The 20,121-nt window shown below is 40.1% G+C and overlaps 1 protein-coding gene across 3 annotated transcripts in view; it reads right to left on the bottom strand.

The window, feature by feature from the left end:
• RHBDD1 (rhomboid domain containing 1) overlaps positions 1-20,121 on the bottom strand; it is a 117,585-nt gene that overhangs the window by 87,492 nt on the left and 9,972 nt on the right. For 2 of the 3 annotated variants that reach the window (XR_013993551.1, XM_081052080.1), the window contains exons 2-3: positions 6,105-6,612; positions 4,704-4,836 (exon numbers count right to left, since the gene is read on the bottom strand). Coding sequence is in view for 2 of the 3 variants with exons in the window: in XM_081052080.1 (XP_080908206.1) it covers positions 4,704-4,836; positions 6,105-6,537 (566 nt within the window). In the remaining variant the exon portion in view is untranslated. Of the gene's footprint in view, positions 1-4,703; positions 4,837-6,104; positions 6,613-7,290; positions 7,429-20,121 lie in introns of those variants that run through there. The other variant, XM_081052081.1, reaches the window with a different exon arrangement.

Below are 20,121 nucleotides of genomic sequence, written 5' to 3'. Positions count from 1 at the left end.
ATCATATCAAAAGCTGGAAATGGAAGTAGTGAATAAGTTCTTGGGTTTCTGGTAATCCAATTACTGAAGAAGAACGAATCGGAAGAATAAGGTAATTGTCCTTGTTAACACAGCACAAGGTTATCGGTATGCATGAAGAAAACATAAATCTTGTACTATGCCACAAAAGACCACGGATGACGCTCAACTCAATTCAAAGAGCAGCCAAGAAACTTGAAAACTGTACAAGAAAACTTGAAAAGTCCTCTAATTTTACAGCTCATATGTAAAAATACCTTAATAGAGGTTCCACCAAATCTGGCAATTCTAAAACTTTACACAGTAAGTTGTGAAAGAAGCTTTGCTAAACTCTCAATAATAAAAAATTGATTTTGATGCACCATGCTGTTCTCTCTACAGAAACGTTATTGCCAAATTATTGTCACATGAAGAAAAAATCAAAGAGTATGCAGCAAAACCTGTGGGAGAAAATATTACAGAGGCATGCCAGGGAGTTAATATTATTTTTATGGATTTTGTAATGTTTATAGTATTGGTCAGCTCTTAAAAATGTGTAAATTGCTGTGCTTTCTTTTCTCATTTAAAATTTTTACTTCTGTTTCTAATTTTGTGTTTCTTGCTTAAGGAGGAACCACAAAATTGAATAAGCTTCAAGCCCGAGAAACCAAAATCTGCCCTTGACAGAACACTTACCCTTCCTAAATTCCTTGCCTTTGGCTATTAACCTCCAACCCTGGATTTACCCCATGTAGTAAATGCAGAAGGAACGATGGAATCAGAAAATCATCTTTCACAGCACACCATGAAATAACCAATTTGGATAAGGATCAGGAGATATATACTAAACCATAAGGACAAAGGTTACTGAGAACAAGCTGTCTGCATGATGTCCAGATATCAACCCCACGGAATACTTGCTAATTATAAAGGGATAGCTGTTCCCTCATAAGGGAGACTATCTTAATCAAGTGATTAAATTCACAACTCCTAATTATGACAATCTGGTATTAGCCTTTCTGATGTGATGTAATACGGAGTCTACAGCATCTCCCCATGAAGTATTCTTGCCAAAACCCAGTGGAAGTCTTTAGACCTAACTTCCAGTTTACAGAAATGCAGAGATCAGAGAAACAAGTTAAATCACCGTACAAAGAAACCAGCAGACAAATCTAGAACGTGGAACATTCTACAAAACAGGAGACCTAGTCTCTTCAAAAATTTTCCATGACATTAATGTCCAATGTCATGGAAAAGTACAAAGGTGGAAAGGCTGCCTTACAGTAAAAGAGAACAAAGAAATATAATAATCAAATGCACGGTGTGAACCTTGACTGCATCCTGGCCCTACTTCATGCCCCGCCCCCTGAAAAAAAGTTATAAGACACATTTTGAAAACTGGGAGATTTGAATAAGGACCAATTAATTACTTGGCAACACTGGGGAATTACTATGAATTTTCTTCAGTATGACAACAGTAATGTGATTATGCAAAGGAATAACTTTACTTTTTAGAGATGTGTGCTGAAGATTTTAAGGGTGAAGTTATCATGATGTTTGCAACTTATTTCAAATGGTTCAGCAACTTTAGGTTTGAGAATTTTTACAATTAAAAAACTGGAAAGAGCAAAAAGCATATCAAATCTACTTTTCTCTCATTTGATCAATCTAACCAAGCAGTTTTTCGCAGGGTCAAAATAATTCCTCTCCTCAAACATGAGCAGTGAGGCGGTACCCAATGTGGCTAAGGTTTTCAGAACTGCCATGTTGGACTAAACAGTCGCCTAGAGTCCAAAATCAGTCATGGCCTGGCTTAATTTGTGTTTAAGAGCAGCTCACGGGAATTTTCCGACTGCTGATTGTCATTCAGGATGGAAAAGTCAAGTAGGAACAAGGGACGGGGAGAGACAGAGCTCAAACAAACAAAATTAAATAACAGCTAGTTTATTCTTTTGAGGAAGAAAACGAAATCAAGCATGATTCCTTTGGGGAACATTGCACACTTTCGGTGATTTATCGCATAATAAAAATGATGAGTTAAGTACTGTATGGTTTATAAAGCACTTTCATAGGGCTCACTTCTTTCTTTGACTCCTTCAAAATGACATGACCCAGGAAAGTAAGTAATATTCCCACCTAACAGATAAGGACAAGGAGGCTCAGAGAGGCTGTGTAATCAGACGGAGGTCCTACAGCCAGGATGGGCGCCCAGGTCCTTTCACACTTACCACGGTCCTACAGCGCGCTCCCGGAGTGGCTCCTTACTCTGGATAATGGTCATCTCTCTGAGCCTCAGTTTTCAGACTAGATAGCCTTAGGCTCATCAGAGAAACTGCACAAGTTCAGAATTGGGGCTAGAAACTTAGACTAGAAAGTCACAGGTGGCCTCAGATCCCCCTTCCTTCCATTAACCCCAGGGGGCGGGGTGGAAGGTGAGGAGGAGCAGGAGCTAAGCCTGTGAGAAGGCAGCCACCTGAAGTAGCCTGCACCCCTCCCTCCTGGGCCACCTCAGGCACGGGGACACTTTACAGACCCAGTTGCCTCCCAGGGTTCCAGAACATGCACAGAAATGAGAAGATCAGGTGAGGCAAAGCAATCACGGAAACAAGGTCCACACAAGTACTGTGAAAAGCAAGAGCATCAGGAAGGGGGTGTGATGACTTCACCGTGCAGGTCAAGTCCACAGCCCTCACAATGCCTCGTGGCTGGCTGTGTGGAGGGGCTTCCCTCCACAACACTCTGTAATCGGGAAATTACTAATTCCACAGCTTTCATAAAACACAGAGGTCCACCAAATGTTGGGTGGGCAGATTTTTTTTTTTTTCTCCCAAAGGGCAGCTCATTAAGTCCAACAATAAAGCAGGCTTTGTTCTGAAGATTTACAGTGTTTTCCCAATGAAAATTCTAATTGACAACCACCAGGAGAGTAACAATGCAGAGCAAAGAGAGCTCTGGTTTCTCCCATTCTTCCAAGATCCATCTCAAAGAAGCACTTGCTTCTTAGGTTTCCTGGACCAGTGTGTAGCTCAGTCTTTATTTGGACACATGCATAAATAGATGGTTGCATATCAGAAGCTTTTTACTCCAAGTAGCCAAATCTTAAAAACCAAAAGATTTATTCTTTCGAACTTCAAAGATAAGGAATTTCACTTAATTCCCATGTCTCTCCACGCAGGATAAGCATATTGCATAAAAATACAACCATGCCTTACCATGTAAAGAAGGGGGGTACTCTAAAAATAATAAAATGCATGATGAGAGTCTTTAGAAATAGTTGCATGAGAATATTAAAGGCACTGCTATTCAAAGGATTCATTATAGAATTAAAGTTCAAGTACCAGAGGGAACGATTTTCATATGAATGTTGGGTATTGCTGTCACATATGAGAGTGTCTCCTCCACATTGAGAAGCAAGTCAGAGAGCTGTGAGTGACAAGGCATAGAGGGGGCTGTTCAGATAAGGGACAGACATTACCGGACCGTTTTTCAAAGAAAACTTTGAAGATTTTGTTAGGCTTTGTCCCTGGAACTGTCACAAAATAACAATACAGTTGCAAATGAGTGGCGTTCAGTGGCCATATCACTGCCTTTTACAGACCAGCTGGCAATGCTGCCCATGATGGGAAATTAGCATTAAAGAAAGTCTCAGGGTTACCAGGCTGACATATAGCCCAAGGAGAATATTCTCAAGTGAAGAACAACACCCAAGAGCCACACAAACCAGAAGCAAAACAAAAACGCCTGTCTGAAAGGAACAGCAGTGAGAAAAATCATCCTGATTCCTTTCTGAATCTTCCTGAATCTCTCCCTTCTTCAGTGTCCACATCCCCACAGGAAACATCAACCAACCAACCATGGGGCTTCCGGTTGCCATATACAGATTAAGAGAAGTGAAGCTGGTGGAAGAGGTGGGAAGATAACACAATTCACCCTCCTTTTTCTTCACAGCAAGCAGAGAAAGGGACCAAAGTGGAAAAGCACAGGACCTCCGGCAGGAGCACCAGGACCAGGAGTCGGGGCTGGAATCCTCACCAGTCTGGTCTCTACCAGCAGCTGTTTGATGAGTCCCTTCACTTCCTGAATTTCCTTGTCCTAATCTGTCAAGGAGTCATAGACATCAGCAGTTCTGAAACTGTGTTCCTTGGAGCCCTCGGGTTCTGTGGTGGTGCAGCCACAGTGACACAGGGTGATGAGAATGGGGCCCTATGCTGCCTCTCAATCCAAAACAGTTCGGAGGTGATCCATTTCATGTGTCAAGGTTGTGAGTAAAGCCTTTTGTTTCGAGTTCTATCACCAAGACAATGCATAACTAAAATAGCTCAAAAGCACTGGACCAACATACCTTTTTATCATTATAATTACATGGTTTCTATGTGCCTCTTTGGATTCTTGTTGTTAAAATTAATTAATTGATGGGCTAATTAATGTTGATCCTCAAATCTGTATATCAGGTTCTCTTACTCCTACTTAAAAGGGAAGAAAACCAAAGCTCGGATAAGACAAGTACCCCGAAATCACACAGCTAAGTAGGTAACAGGATTCAAACTCACGAATGTCTGACATTAAAACCATTAAGCCTGATTCTATCCTTATGATTAAAGAATAAATCTCACTGCAAACAAAATTGGTGACCTCATTGTTATTGCAATTCCTTCTCCACAGAACATCAGGTTCTTCATTTGTATTCTCTAAGAGTAAACACTTACCCTGACGAGATTAAATGAATGGCCACAAGTTCTGCCCAACAAGCAAATCTGTTGGGTACAGGAAAGCCCAAAACGTTGACAACACCTCCAGGGCAATAATGGTTGTTAAGAACTTTCAAAGCAAACAAAACTCCTAAAAGAGAAGAAAGAGCATACAAATATCAACAATCCAAATGTGGAGATGATCAACATTTGCAAAGAAAACTAGTTGAAAGTGAAAATGATTATTCAATTACACCCAATTTTTTTGCTTTGAAAAATACTCATTCCTTGCAAGTCAGCCTGGCTTTCAGTACAAAGATGGTGTTTAAGACAATCATCCTTCTGCTATTTCCTAACATTGAAGTTCCTACAGACTTTCTGAATGCTACTAAATATATGTCACATAAAATGGGGATAAAACACCAGCAGTGGTACTAAATGCCATTGAATTGTACACTTCAAAACCATTAATTTATGCCATGGGAATTTTAACTCAATTTAAAAAAATGTATCTAACTAACATGTTTATATAACGTGTATGTGTCTAACCTCTATGGAAAGAAATGTTGAAGGCAGAATATATTCTTTCTTCTCCCACAATTAGATGCATGAAGGTGCACCTTAGAAGAAAGGGGCAGGATGGCAGGGAAAGTAGAGGGAAGGATTAGATTCCCTTCTGTTTTAGGACTATTTCCTTCCTCCCCTTCATATTCTAATTTTTAGGACACCTAATTTAAGCCCTGATGGCAATTTCAGTCCTATGACATATATGTAAAGTAAAAGAACTAGTGAGAGGGAAAAGTGAGCGACAACGCAACACAAGGTTAAAGTCACGGAGAGTGGGTTCAAATCCCAGCTGTACCACTTACTAGGTGTGGAAGCCTGAGCTAGTTTTCTTACTTCTCTGCGTCTTAGATTTCTCACCTACAAATCCAAGATGATGCCAGCTCCCTATGAACCTGTTACATGAATTAAACAGCATGAGTTATGCAGAATGACTATTATGGCTCCTAAAACATGGTGAGCGTGCCATGGTAGGCTGTGATGCATTTATTTTAAAGAAGTGATTCCGAGGCATACTCGTCTTCTTAGAGAGCTCCCTATCACACACACTCCTGTGGGTCTCTCCCTGGCCCCACCATGATGGAGCCAGTGTATATTTCCAGTACTGCATCTCCTACAAAACTACCTTTGAGCAGACCATAGTCCAAACTACCCAAGAGTAAACGATGCATAACAAAACCTTTTTCCCACCTGTGCTCCCGTCGGCCTCCTCTCTCCAAAATCCAACGCCCAGCAACCTTGAACCACTCAGAATTCAGTTCCCTCACCAACTAGAGACCCAGGATTTGTAAGAGGACAGCAGGCACGCCTGCCATACCGGCTATGCATGCTACCTTAGGACTCTGTCTGCCTTACCTGAGAAACCTACAGCACAATTCCTTCGGAAGCCAGGTTCACCCATAAATTCTGCAACAGCAAGTTCCAAGAACAGGTACACCACTCCAGTGAGTAGGGAAAATGCGACGATGATGTAGGCAAACCATTTACTTCCTAGTCTTCTTTCGAGATGCATTCCTTTCCACAGCATAGACACCATATTGAAATACAAATGCCAATCGTCTGCATGGTGAATCGGGGAAAGCAGTAAGCGCTGCCAGTCTTTCTGCTGGTAACATTTCTCCACGCTCAGGCAGGAGTTCTGCAGCGGCTTCAGAGGACTCAGGAAGAACCAGATGTTGAGAGCCAAAGTCGCTAGGGTGACAGGTGGGATATTGTTGATCCCAACATGGAAGATTTGAGACAGGAGCAGAAGAAGCCCAGTATTAAGTCCTCTTGATCTCCGCTGCATGGTCTGATATCAACCCAGTGATGGGAAAGTGTGCTCAGGTTTTAGGAATCCAGGGAGGTATACAGACAGTTGAACCTGAAACATAGAATAAAATACGCAAGAAAATCCACCAATTAAAAATGAATACATTGATAAGACACGACCTTAAAGGCAAGCTTACATTACGTACATGCCACCTCTCATCCATCAGAAACATTTGTTTTCAGTGTCCTCCAGAGTAACATCCAGGACACTGGCTGGAATCCTTCTTTCATATTATATTCTAAAACAGAAATTTTATCACAAATCCCAATGGGCCAGTTAATAGATGGGTATGCTCTCTCTGACAAATATGCCATGGAAATATGACTTGTCTTTCTTTTAAGGACACTTGTAACCTAAACAAACCCTACAAAGATAGTACATAAATATTGAATAATGATTTCTGCTGAGAACGTTGGTCAGGATTCTTTACCACCTTCATTTTTTCAAAGACATATTCAGTTCTGATACATTGCATAGAGTTTGCTCCAAGGTTTTTAAACATCAATAGCAAGTTTTAAAACGTAAGTATACATAATCTTCTATTCTACACTGCTAGGTATCAACTGCCAGAATACTTTATTTTCACAAAAACCTCAACTTTAAAACGTTACCTACTATGTGCTAAATCCTGCACTGAAACACAGTCCCTGTTTTCAAGGAGCTCATTTTCTACTAAGACGTAAACCAACAACTGCCAAACAACATTTGAAACACAGTGACAGAGGGCACCTGGTCCCCAGGCACAGGATTCAGCCTGAGCGGTGACATGAGTCTGGTCTTCAGGGTGAACTGGAGTTGGTGACCAAGAAGAGTTTCAGTGTTCAGCAGTCTGCTTCTCCACTCCCTGAACTTGGGCTGGCCTTGCGACTTGTTTTATGGATGGAAGGCAGAAGAAAGGACACTCCATGAGTCCTGAATCTAGGCCTCAGGATGGCCTGCAGGCTCGTGCTCTCACTTGAAACCCTGCCAAGCAACCGTATAGACAAGTCCAGGGCAGCCATCCCTCTGATGGCCCTGGCCATTAGCCAGCTAGTACCCCAAAAGCAAACTGTCTAGGGGGTTCAACAGCTGACCACAGATGCATAAAATGAGTCCAGCTGAGCCATCTAACACAACCTAAGTTTTTTTTTCTTTTTTTTTATTAGTTTCAGGTGCACAAAACAATATAATAGTTAGACATTTAGCATTTATATCCCTCACACTGTGTCAACCCCCTACCCCCCATCCACTACCTCTCAGACATCGCACCGAGCCATTACATTTCCACTGTCTCTATTCCTAATGCTGTACTCCACTTGTTGTAACTATATACGTATGTATATATACATATATAAACTTGTAGGTGACATTCATTATTGCTCAGCTTCAGTTTCAGGTGAACAGTGCAGTGATCAAGCATCTACATCTTCCCTGAGGTGGTCTCCCTAATGAGACAAGTGTCCATCGGATACCGTACAAAATCTTTACATTATTGATTACATCCCCCAAATTAACTTTTGTATTCCCATGGCAATCTTATGGCTACCGACTGTGCTTTCTAATCCCCTCACCTTCCCCCTTATGCCCACCCCTCCCATCTAGCAACCCTCAGGTTTTCCTCTATGTCTCGGAAACTGTTTCTAATTAGTTCATTTACTTATTCTTTTTCCACATATAAGTGAGATCATATGGTATTTTTCTATCTCTGTCTAACTTATTTCACTTAACACAATGTTCTCTAGGTCCATCAATGTTGTTGCAAATGATAAGATTTCTTTCTTCTTTATGGCTGCGTAATACTCCATCGTATAAATGTACCACAGTTTCTTAATCCAGTCATCTACCGATGGGCATTTTTGTTGTTTCCATGTCTTGGCTATTGTGTATAGTGCTGCAATAAACATAGGGATGCATAAATTTTTTTGAATTAGTTTTGGATTTCTCTGGATACCTAGGAGTGGAATTGCTGGAGCATAAAGTAGTTCCATTTTCAGATTTTTGAGATACCTCCATACTGTTTTCCATAGTGGCTGCACTAATCTGCAATCCCACCAACAGTGCACAAGGGTTCCCTTTTCTCCACATCCGCGCCAGCACTTGTTGTTTGTTGATTTATTGATGATAGCCATTTTGACTGGGGTTAGGTGGTATCTCATTGTGGTTTTTATTTGCATTTCTCTGATGGTTAGTGAGGTTGAGCATTTTTTCATATGTCTGTTTGCCATCTGTATGTCCTTTTTAGAAAAATGTCTCTTCATGGCCTCTGCCCATTTTTTTAATTGGGTTGTTTGTTTTTTTGGAGTTGAGTGAGTTTTTTATAGATTTGTGATATTAACCCTTTATCGGCTATATCATTGGCAAATATCTTTTCCCATTCAGTAGGATCCCTTTTATAGATGGTTTCTTTTGCTGTGAAAAACTTTTTAGTTGGATGTAACCCCACGTTTATTTTTTCTCTTACTTCCCTTGTGTGAGGGGATATATCAGTAAAAATCTCACTCTAGGTAATGTCTGTAAAGTTGCTTCCTATATTTTCTTCTAGGAATTTTATGGTTTCAGACCTTACATTTAAGTGTTTAAGCCATTTTGAATTTATTTTTGTATACGGTGGTCCAGCTTCATTTTTTTCATTTTTTTGCATGTGTCTATCCAGGTTTCCCAGCACCATTTATTGAATAGACTGTCTTTACCCCACTGTAAATTCTTGCTTCCATTGTCGTAGATTAAATGGCCATATAGGCATGGATTTATTTCTGGGCTCTCTATTCTGTTCCATTGATCTATGTGTCTGTTTTTATGCCAGTACCATGCTGTTTTGATTACTGTAGCCTTGTAGTATAATTTGATGTCAGGTATCGTTATACCTCCCACTTTGTTCTTATTTCTCAAGATTGCTGAGGCTATCCGGGGTCTTTTATGGTTCCATATAAGTTTTAGGATTATATGTTCTATTTCTGTGAAAAACGTCGTTGGTAGTTTGATAGGAATTGCACTGAATATGTATATTGCCTTGGCAGTATGGACATTTTAACTATATTAATTATTCCTATCCATGAACATACAACCCAAGTTTCTTATTGCCATGAGCTTATTATTAGAGCTCTATAGCAGTCTCATGAGAAAATTTAATGAAATTTCAACTGCAAAGCTCCCAAATAATTTTACAAAACTGTCTATATTTTTCACATTGGCCTTCAAGGCAATTTTCTTCTTCAACTACTGTGATTTTCTTGCAATTCTCCTAAATAATTCTATATATCAAACATCATTGCCTGTAACAGGAGCAATGAAAAAACATGGCCTTGATCATCAAGTAATCAGCTTACAAGAATCACAAAGAAACCCTTCAGTATTAGTACAAACAGTGTCTAATGGAGGCCAGGATAGGAACTCCAGAAAATCAAAACAAATTAGGGCTTTGCTTAAGAACTAGTTCCACCTCAATTGGAATCATGAGTGATAAGAATAATAAACAAAAGAATAGTGGAATTTCCCCCATCTTTTCTCACACTGTGCAACTAGGCTCACATTACACTTGCTTTACGTCTTCGCCTGAATCCAAAAGTCCCTTTCTGTTCGCCTCCCTTCTCATCTCTCAGCTCGTCACCGCCACTTCCCCGGGACACGGTGTTTTCCTGGGACTTCAGCCCTCTTTCCAACACCCCCCCACACACACACACACACACACCGTCCCGTTTTCACTTTTCATCTACCCTTACTCTCTTTTGCACACGCTCACTGAACTCAACTCTCACAGTTTCTATAATTCTTTTTATTAGGATGATTCTTAAATTTCTATTTTTCAGCCTGGGTTTCTCAGTAGGTTTCAGCGACATAATCTTACAGGAAGTATAGAGTCTGCCTGATCTCTTGCTTTCTGAAAACTGAACTTTCCTCCTCGCAGATGACTACTCAGCCATTTCCTCTATCACTCATTCACTTAATACATGTCAAATGCCAAATGCACGCCAGCCCTTGTGGCAGGCTCTAGAGGTACAGCAAAGAACAAAACACTTACAATCCCCACACCTAAAGGGTCCATTTCTATTTGTTGAAGGAAATGAAAATACTGGCTACTGAAAATCAAAAGATGAATAAAATGATGTGGTTCATATTCTCAACAAATGTATACTTCACGCGAAGGCAGATATAACCACAGTCAGTGTGAGAAGTGCATAACATACTCATATGTTGAACTCCGCTCTCATACAGGCCACTAGAGTACTGGTCTAGGCAGAACGTGTGTTTTAAGTAGCAAAGGCAAATGGGCACTATTGCATAGCAGCTCTATGGACAGCCCAGTTTCCCTCCTAGTAGATTATGAAGTCAGACACCCAAGGTGAAGGATGCAGCCTGTAATAAGCTAACAGAAAATCCATGATTACAGCATAACTGGCTGAGGGCAGAATTATCGTATCCCGGTTGATCACCACTGAATACCCAGAGCTTAGCACAGTGACTAGCATATAGTCAGTACTTAGTAAGTTTTACCCAATGGCTAAGATTAGTATTTTTATCCCATTACATAATAAATGAGATTGACTGAAAAGGTCTGAACACCTATGAGATGTTAATCTCTGAGCATTTTTCCTGCAATTGTAGCAACCTTCCCCATGGCACTATATATATTATTCTATTTGACATTTTTAGTTCCAGAACAGTGTTTATAACGTTTATCTCAACTTTACAGAAATAAACCTTCGCTCTCTTTAAAATGTATTAATAGGCTGCTTTGCCAGAACTATTTGATTTTTAAAAATGGCATTTTAGTTATATAGTAATACACACCAGACAGCTCTATACCAAGGTTGTGACAGAGAAATAAAAGACTTGAAATATTGATAGGATAATTAGCAATATTTACTTTTAATGAGAAATTAAAAATTAAACAGGTATGTAATAAGAAAAACTAAGGAGATAGAACAAACAAAAGAAACTGAGTTCATAACTTGGGAAACCAATGTGTCTCAAGGGGGGAAAAAAGAAAGGCATTTTATAAAAAGGGAACAGAAACTAATTGTAATGATTCTCAAGTCTACTTACAAAGCAGGAAATGTTTCATCATTATCCTTTACCAGGGAGGTATATATCTCAACTTTCAGTTTAAATGTTCAAGAATTCAGAGCATTAAATTACAAGAATACACACCAGTTATAAATTAGATTTACAATCTGGCATCTGATAGTAACCAAATTCATTTCATAAGAAAGAAACTACAGTTTTAACGGGCGTAATCGAATGCTCCTCTGAAAACCGCCTTCCATGTCACCATGAGAGCAACAAATCTTACAACTATTCACTGCGATTTTTTTTCATTGTATGAGGTTTTTCTTTAAAACTCGAGGAAAGGTTTATCACTACATATTTGAGATAGATTATTGCTATGTCATTATTACTATTTTTATGCCTTTGGTAAATTTCATTTAACAATTCCATATATTAAGTATGTTCTCTACAAAGTCATACGGTTGAGTGCAGGTTTGTTCAAGTTACTTGGCAAACATTTATCAAAGGCCTCCTATCATTCAGGGTCAGTACTTTGCTAATGCCTGACTTTCTGGATGCTTACGTTTTTGTTGTTTTTTTAAAATTGAGATGTAATTCACATCCCGTAAGACTTCCTTTCTTAAAGTGTACAATTTAGTGGTTTTTAGTATATTCACAAAGTTGTGAAATCATCACCACTAATTCCAGAACATTTTCATTGCCCCAAATGAAACCCTGCACCCATCAGTAGTCACTCCCCACTTCCCCTCCCCGCCATCCTGGGCAACCACTAACCTACTTTCTGTCTCTATGGATTTGCCTCTTCTGAACATTTCATATAAACAGAATCATACATACGGCCTTTTGTGTCTGGCTTCTTTCACTTAGCATAACGTTTTCAAGGTTTATCTATGTTGTAGCAAGTATTAATATAATAGCTCCTTTTTATGGCAGAATATTTCACTATGTATCGGGGGTGCCAAAAAAAACCACGTACATACAGTTTAACAGATATTACCTGTGTATTACTTTTAGAAGTTGAATTGAATTACAGTAGCAATGTGTAGTATGTCATTCGCTTAAAAGGTGGCATTAATCAAATGAATGCTAGTGTCACCATGCAACAGGCTGGACAGTCAAATAAAATGGCGGAAGCATGGTTGTCCTTCAAGGAGCACAAGACCATTTTGAAGTGGCATGTGAAATTTGAGAACGTTGTGGAAGTACAATGACAATGGAGTATGCAACAGAACCTCCAACACGCCTAACAAGTGCCCGCATTCGTGATAAGTTTGAGACCCATGGTGCTGTGTGTGATGTGCATAAGGGAAGATCCAGGAGGCCTCGCACAGCAACAAGTTCTGCTGCTTCTGCTGTGGTGCTGGAACAGTTTACACGCTCGCCACACAAGTCTACCAAACAATGTTCGCCATAATCAGAAGTGTCTGGACGCTGATGGTAACCACTTTGAGCACCTCGTGTAATTGCAGAAGTCAAACACGACTTGTATTCATCTTTTGGTATCGGTATATATTGAGTATTACAATTTTAATACAGTTTTTCCCTTTCTTAAAATGTGTATACATTTTTTTTGGCACCCTCTGCAGATATACCACACTGTGTGTCCATTCATCAGTTGGACATCTGAGTTTATAACAGATAATGCTGCTATGACAGATAATGCTGCTATGAACATTCATGTACAATTTTTTTGGAGGAACATATGTTGTTTTCAGTTCTTTTGGGCCTATACCAGGAAGTAAAATTGCTGGGTCATATGGTTAACTCTATGCTTAACTTTTTGAGGAACTGCCCAACTGTTTTCCAAATTTCTGTACCACTTTCCATCCCCGCCAGCAGTATATGAGGATTCCAGTTTCTCCATTTCCTCAGTATTTGTTTTTATCCAGTTTTTTATTACAGCCATCCTAGTAGTATTGTAGTATAGTAGTATTGCAGTGGTATTGATTTACATTTATCTAATAACGACTGATGAGCAAATGCTTTTCATTGCTTCAAATGTAATATAAACACATGTGCTCAGAGGTACACATAACCACAGAGACGAGCGGGCTCCCCCCTACTGCCCCAAATCATTCTCTCTCTCTCTGTCTCTCTCTCTCAGCAACAGTTCAACACACTCAGGTCAAAAGAAGGCTTCAGAAAGATGAAACTATGAAGAGATCGTCCTGGTTACACTGCAAGGATTGTAGCACCACCCTGCCCTGCCCCTGTGACATGATGCATTGAAGGGAATGGGAATGTGCTTCAGTAGCAGGGCAGGCTCAGGCGAACACATTCAGCTCCACATACTGCAACAGTTTTGGGAAGAAACAGAAGGTTAGTGTTCTTTCTTGCTTCAAACAAAGCAAATATGCTATGGAAATAGCTGACTGTTTATGCTAAAGATAAAAGCTTCCTCTGCTTTTAAATTACAAGAGCTGGACAACAAATTAGTGCATCATAAATACCACATTAACTCAGCCAAAATAGACACAATACAGTAGATGCATTTTTTTCTCTCGCTTATTCCGTTTTTGTACAGTCTACTGTTGCTACGAATGAACAGAAGTGGGCCATTTCTTCTCACTCCTGTAACGCTCTCAGAAATCTTATCATTTATGGCTTTTCTAATCCAAACATAAATTATTTTCTCTGCTTCTCACTATAGGGCCAATAGATGATAACTTTGTAATTCAGCACAATTATAATAAAATTCTCTGTTCTTCCATAAAACTTCTTAGAATAATTGTATTTTTCCTAAAAAGTATTAGCTTCCTTAGGCCCCAAATGAACCCAATTACAAAATGCAGATTTTCAAGATAGTTTTTGAAAATGAGGAAATTGTATAGTATGACATGTATTTGCATTTAATGAAAAACAAGAATTTAACTGAAGACTGGCAAAGTAATTTGTTTCCTCTTTTCAAATACATGAATGCATTTCAAAAAGCTTACACTGCTTACATGTAATACATGGTTGTTATTTGCAATACACAGTTGTACCTATAACATGTAAATTATGCTTTTAAAACTTAATATTTAAATACTAAATGCAATAGAAGATTGTATGGCTTCACATCATTACACCGTGTTCAACTCACTACACTGCATCAGCTACCTGAGTTGATCAGTAAATGGGGAGTTCTGGGGATATGGTGTGGAATCTTCATCAGGGTACCCTAATTGTTTAATGACAAGCTGCACGTAAATGACAAATTTTTCTGACCCTCTAAATCTGTTAAATGGCTACATCACTGAAAAAAATCAAGGGAATCAGAGTAGGGTTCTCTGTTTTCTTATTTCACATTAAAGTCAGAGAGACACAAAGAAATGAAGACAATCAAATGAATGAAAGCTGACTTCATGAATAAAAAATGAAAACTGGAATAAATTATATTAAGAAGGTAATGGGAATCTAGTCTTTATGAATATTGTGACACTCAGTAATTACATTCCAGCATCTATTCATAGAAATATCTACAACTCGGACTCTGTTCCAGAAGAAATTGGGAATTGAGAGCATTTTCCACTTTTGAGGGCTGCTGAGACTTCCATTCGTGTGACGGTTCTCCAAAGTCCTACACTTCTTCATTATAACCACACCGGAAATGATCTCAACTGGCTAAACCTGATCATTAGACTACCAACTGGCTAAATCTTTCTGATTTTAAGCTACCAGACCTAGAGTTTTTAAGACTCAAGAGCTCCTCCTTCCTTTTTCCCCTCATACACCATCTCCTCAAATAAAATGAGTAATCCCCCTTACCTTAGTGGGACAATTCCCAACTATCTTTTACAATAGCCTGCCTTCTGTCCATGTGGAAGGCAGAATACCTGATCTCTGGTGGGTTAGGATTTAAGACCACTGAAACAACAGAAGAAGTAAAAGAATGTTCCAGACAAGGAAGCAACCATCAGTAAGGGCATAAGTTACATGGTAGCAGACCCCACCAAAGGTAATGCCCAAAGATCATGAAAGTCTTCCCCCAATCCACTTATAGAATGCCTGACTTGATTTGCTTAAAATCCAATCTCCTCATGTGATCCCCTGCCCCCAAGCCTTCTCACCTGTAACAGCTTTCTGTGCTTCTTCACCACGAGTCTGAACAGTGTCGTGGTTAATGGAATGGATTCTGAAGCCAAATGGCCGGGGTTTGAATCCTGGCTCAATTGCCTGGAATTGTTGACCATGGGCAAGTTCTCAATTAATCTGTGCCTAAGTATCCTCATATATAAAACAGATGCTAAGTAATCATAAGCCCAGCCTTGTGGAGTTGATGAGTTAACATGCCTAAAACATATAGAACAATACCTGAAAAATAATATGCGCTGTATAAGTATTAGCTAATGTTAAATCTTTATCATCATCTGATCAACTTCAAGCATTTCAGCCTAGTATCCAAAGTGTTATAACATTTGCAGACTTTCTTCAATATTTACTAATATCTGTGCAATTATTTATAGTTTACAAAGGGGCTATGTTTCATTTAATTCTCACAATCCTGGGAAGACCAAATTAGTTCCATGTTATCTACTAGCGGGTCTACACAGCAATTGCTAAGAAAATCCCTTACCTGTCCTGCCCATCCTGAAGCATGCTCTATACACCTGCCCCTAAGAGACGTAGCTCAATGCAGCTTCTGTCCTGGAGACTTTCTGCGGATGTTTAAATTTCAGCCCTCTGATGTCTCTGTCCAAGGTGCTTAATAAGTAGGGCCCTCTCCTCAGATGGGCGACCACATAGGGGGTTCCCACCACCAGAAGTCCCCAAGTGACCCTGACACACATCCCATAGCTTATATTTTAAGTATGACCACTCCAAATGTAACTGCCCCATTTAGCGGAAATACTTTCAGCAGTTTGGGTGTGAAATTCCATTTTTCACAAATAAAGAAACCAAGATGACAATGCTCATTAATTGGACTATCAGGACTCAAATGCAACGATTGCCACCAGACCAGACGGTGCTGCTTCCGTGCCGAGCCCTTTAACCTTCTTTCTCTCACAGCTGCAACCCTTGCAGATACCGTCTCCACCTGTGAGGGGCCCTGGCAGTCCTGTCTGGCCGTCGCTCAAGAAAGCCAAAGTCTGCACTTCCACAGTGTGCAACAAATGACTCACGTCTGTAAGAGGTTAAATAAAAATCTTTTGAAATTCTAGGCTGTATCTAGAGACAGGCCAGAAATAGTTCAGTTCTACTTCATATCCATTTTTTTTTTTAACTTAAGACCCCAGTCTGGGAACCCTTAAACAAGATGTCAGCTACTTTTCTTTCACATAAATGCTTCTCGGAGGGTAAACTCAAATTTGAGAGATTTTTTTCAAAGTACTAAAACGGACGAAAATAATGCTTCACTATTAGTTCAACCTCTGCTTGTATTACGTGTTGTACAATTTAACTGAAACTAATTTGAGTAACAATAAGTAAGGGGAAAAAAGTGATTAAAAGTGTAAAGATTTCAATACTTACCATTTTGCAAAGGGCTTCCTTTTATAAAAAATAACATCTTACCAAAGAGGTAAGGTAGAACAATACGTTTTAAATTACATATTGCTTTGGGCAATAGTGAAACCCATTGAAATACAATGTCCATTTTAGAAAAAAGAATTATTACGAGGGGAGAATTACATTTTTAAGACTTCAAAAAAAGTCAACAGATATTTTAAAGTAAAATTCCTAGAAAGCAAACAAATGTGAAGAAATTCTGGGATATAAATAGTAAAGTCGCTGGGGGCAGAGGGTATTTGGGCAAGGTTGGGAAAAATGGGTAAGATGTGTATAGTCCAGACAGTGTCCACTGGGGGAGAGGGGTAAGACTTCACAATCCATCTTCCCCCAAACACCACAACATACCATCCAATTAAAAAGAGTGTGTTTGCTATGCCAACACAGATCCAAGGCAAATCCCCCAGCCACTTGTCCCCTAACACTGCACCCCACTTCCAACCAGATTTCTACTTCAGAGTCCCTTAGACACACAAATTCTGGAGCCGTTGCTTGCAGGCATTTTAATACAAATTATTTTATACCCACACAAATTACTGAAGCAAAACTATGGTGGTAGTTATGAAAAGAGAAGTTTAAATTAAATACGGGAAAGTTGTTTCAAATGATGCAGTCACCTATTCTGAGCTACAGAAATACCTGCCCAGGGCAGTCAATGGAATCACCAAAAGAAACTGTCAAGTTGGTCCTTGATAATCAGTTAGCTCTATGCTACAGATTCTTAACAACATTCAGAACTAGTAAGAGTGACTGAGTTCTGCCAGAAACGGTTAGGTCAATTTCTCCTGAGAGGGAATATGGCACAGTACAAAGTCCACCAGATCAAACAAAAGACTGCGGCACCTATCCTGGCCCTGCCACTAAGAAGGAGGGTAGAAAGGCATAAGAACTAAAAAGATAAAACAGGAAAACAAAAAGCCACCAACACTACCACAACCAAAACCAAGCTTTGTTACTACACTGAGGACTGGCTGCTGCGGGTAAAACATTCAAAGGAATAACCAGCTGGTTTCAGGTAAAGGTAGAGGACTCAGGAAAGTGAATGGCAGATTTAGGAAATGCTCTAAACTAGCTTCAACCACAGCAACAACAGGACATGTGTCAGTTCAATGCCAGCTGAGTTACACAGAGTAGAGCAAATGAAGACCCACAGTTGATTCATTCCAAGGGACTAGAGGTTTTGCCAAAGTGAAAGGAAAAGACGAGGCGGTGGCAGTGTGAGCAATCTGTTCAGGGTTCTCAGTAATTTGAAAACTGGAGGTAAAAAGTACAGAGGATTAAAATAAACTGGAGAGAAACTATTCCCCAGGGAGACAGTTTCTGTCTTCCTCCTGGGCTTCTGCCATCTGTCCTGGCTCTGCTCCCACCTTTGGGGTCCTGAGTGTCCAAGATCATTCAACCTCTGAGGGCTCTGTTTCTTTCTTTAGGTTGAGTTGGATCAAGTTGCTTTGTATCGTGTTTCCCCGAAAATAAGACCTAGCCTGACCATCAGCTCTAATGTGTCTTTTGGAGCAAAATGGGCTGGTATAAGGATTCAATTAGCATACTCTTAATAAATGTAGCACTCTGTTGTTATTGTCAGGCATCACTGTTTGTGCTTCTCCCAGAAGCAGACTCTGAGACAAGGGTCCTTGTGCAAGCAATTTATTTGGGAGGCAACAAACTCGCTGGTAGGGTTGTGGGGAAGCAAGACGGGGGAAGGCAAGGCAGCCAGAAATGTATGCATTATCAAGCAAGCCCTCACTATGGCTGACTAGAGCTTAATCCCACTGGGAACTAGTATACTTATTCCTCAGTACTATGCTCCAAAGGCTAAGGGTCTGCCTTAGCTCCCCATCATTTGAGGCTTGCCAAAGCGGGTGTCAGGGGCCAGAGGAAGCACCTGGACAAAGAACTGCAGGTGCTGGAGGCTAGGAATCTGGTCCAATGCACTAAAGGCGGGGCACGGACAGCACTGCCAGCACCACTCCCCGGCCCCAGACCCCCCCTCCCACTCCTCCCAACCTATTACATTCCTCCCCAACCTGCAAAGCCCAGCTCTGGTCCTGCCTTCTTCCTGACAGGCTCCCTGACCATGTCAGCGCTTACTAATTTCCCGCAATCCTTTCCACGTGTATGGTCCACCAGTGCCAATTCGGGTGTCACGAGAGGCTTTATATCATCTTTGCCAAACTGTTTGCCTTAGTTTCCTGCTATGTAGAGTGGTAATGGCAGCTAAACCTGATAGTAGAATTCTTGTAAAAAATAAATGACTTAAAGCATCAAAGTGCTTAGAATAATGCCACACGCCCAATAAACACTCATTAAATCTTAGGTATTGTTTCAATGACTTAAACAGAAATACCTATCTGCTACTGTTTTATAGTTTTTCCAAAATAGAGGTCGAAAAGAAAGGTCAAATTACTGGTTAACGTTACACACACACACACACACACACACACACACAAGTGACTTGTTCATCTCTGATAGTACTGCTCTCACACTTCACATGCACTATTATCCCATTCAATCCTCCAAACTTTATGAAGGGGATATTATTTCCCCATTTTACAGATGAGCAGGGATTTTAACCAAGATAATCTGGCTCCAGAGACCTTATTCTTACAATAAAGTTGCAAGTCAGGTTTGTCTACAGAAAACCTGAGTTTTTAACGCTCAGAAAAGTCTACACTCAGACTCCAGCAGCTCATTGAAACTACCATTTAAGTATTCCTTCAGTGGCCTCAGTTCCAGGTAAGCTGATGGAGGGGGAGAGAATATGCTGCCCCAAAATATGCCAGTTGGTATAAGGTTTATTCTAAGCTGAAGGCAACTGAGAAGATGCAGATACAAGATAAGTTCTCTGCCCTCCTCCTATTTGCCTAAAAGTTTGCAGAGGTGTCTCCCCGCCCGTCTCTATCAGGATGACAAAAGTTAATCACCAGAGACAACCTTAGATCTGGTACTAAACGTTACTAACTAGCCTTTGTCTTCTGTGAGTTCCCCACAGATTTGCCTTCTTACCATTTGCTGCCCTAGAAACGCAAAGTCCTTCCCTTTGTCTTATCACACCTCTAAAAATATATTGTTCTATTGTTAACATGCCAA

The sequence above is a fragment of the Rhinolophus hipposideros genome (assembly GCF_964194185.1).
Source record: "Rhinolophus hipposideros genome assembly, chromosome: 6".
NCBI lineage: Eukaryota > Metazoa > Chordata > Mammalia > Chiroptera > Rhinolophidae > Rhinolophus > Rhinolophus hipposideros.
This window is presented reverse-complemented; position numbering and strand designations above follow the sequence as displayed.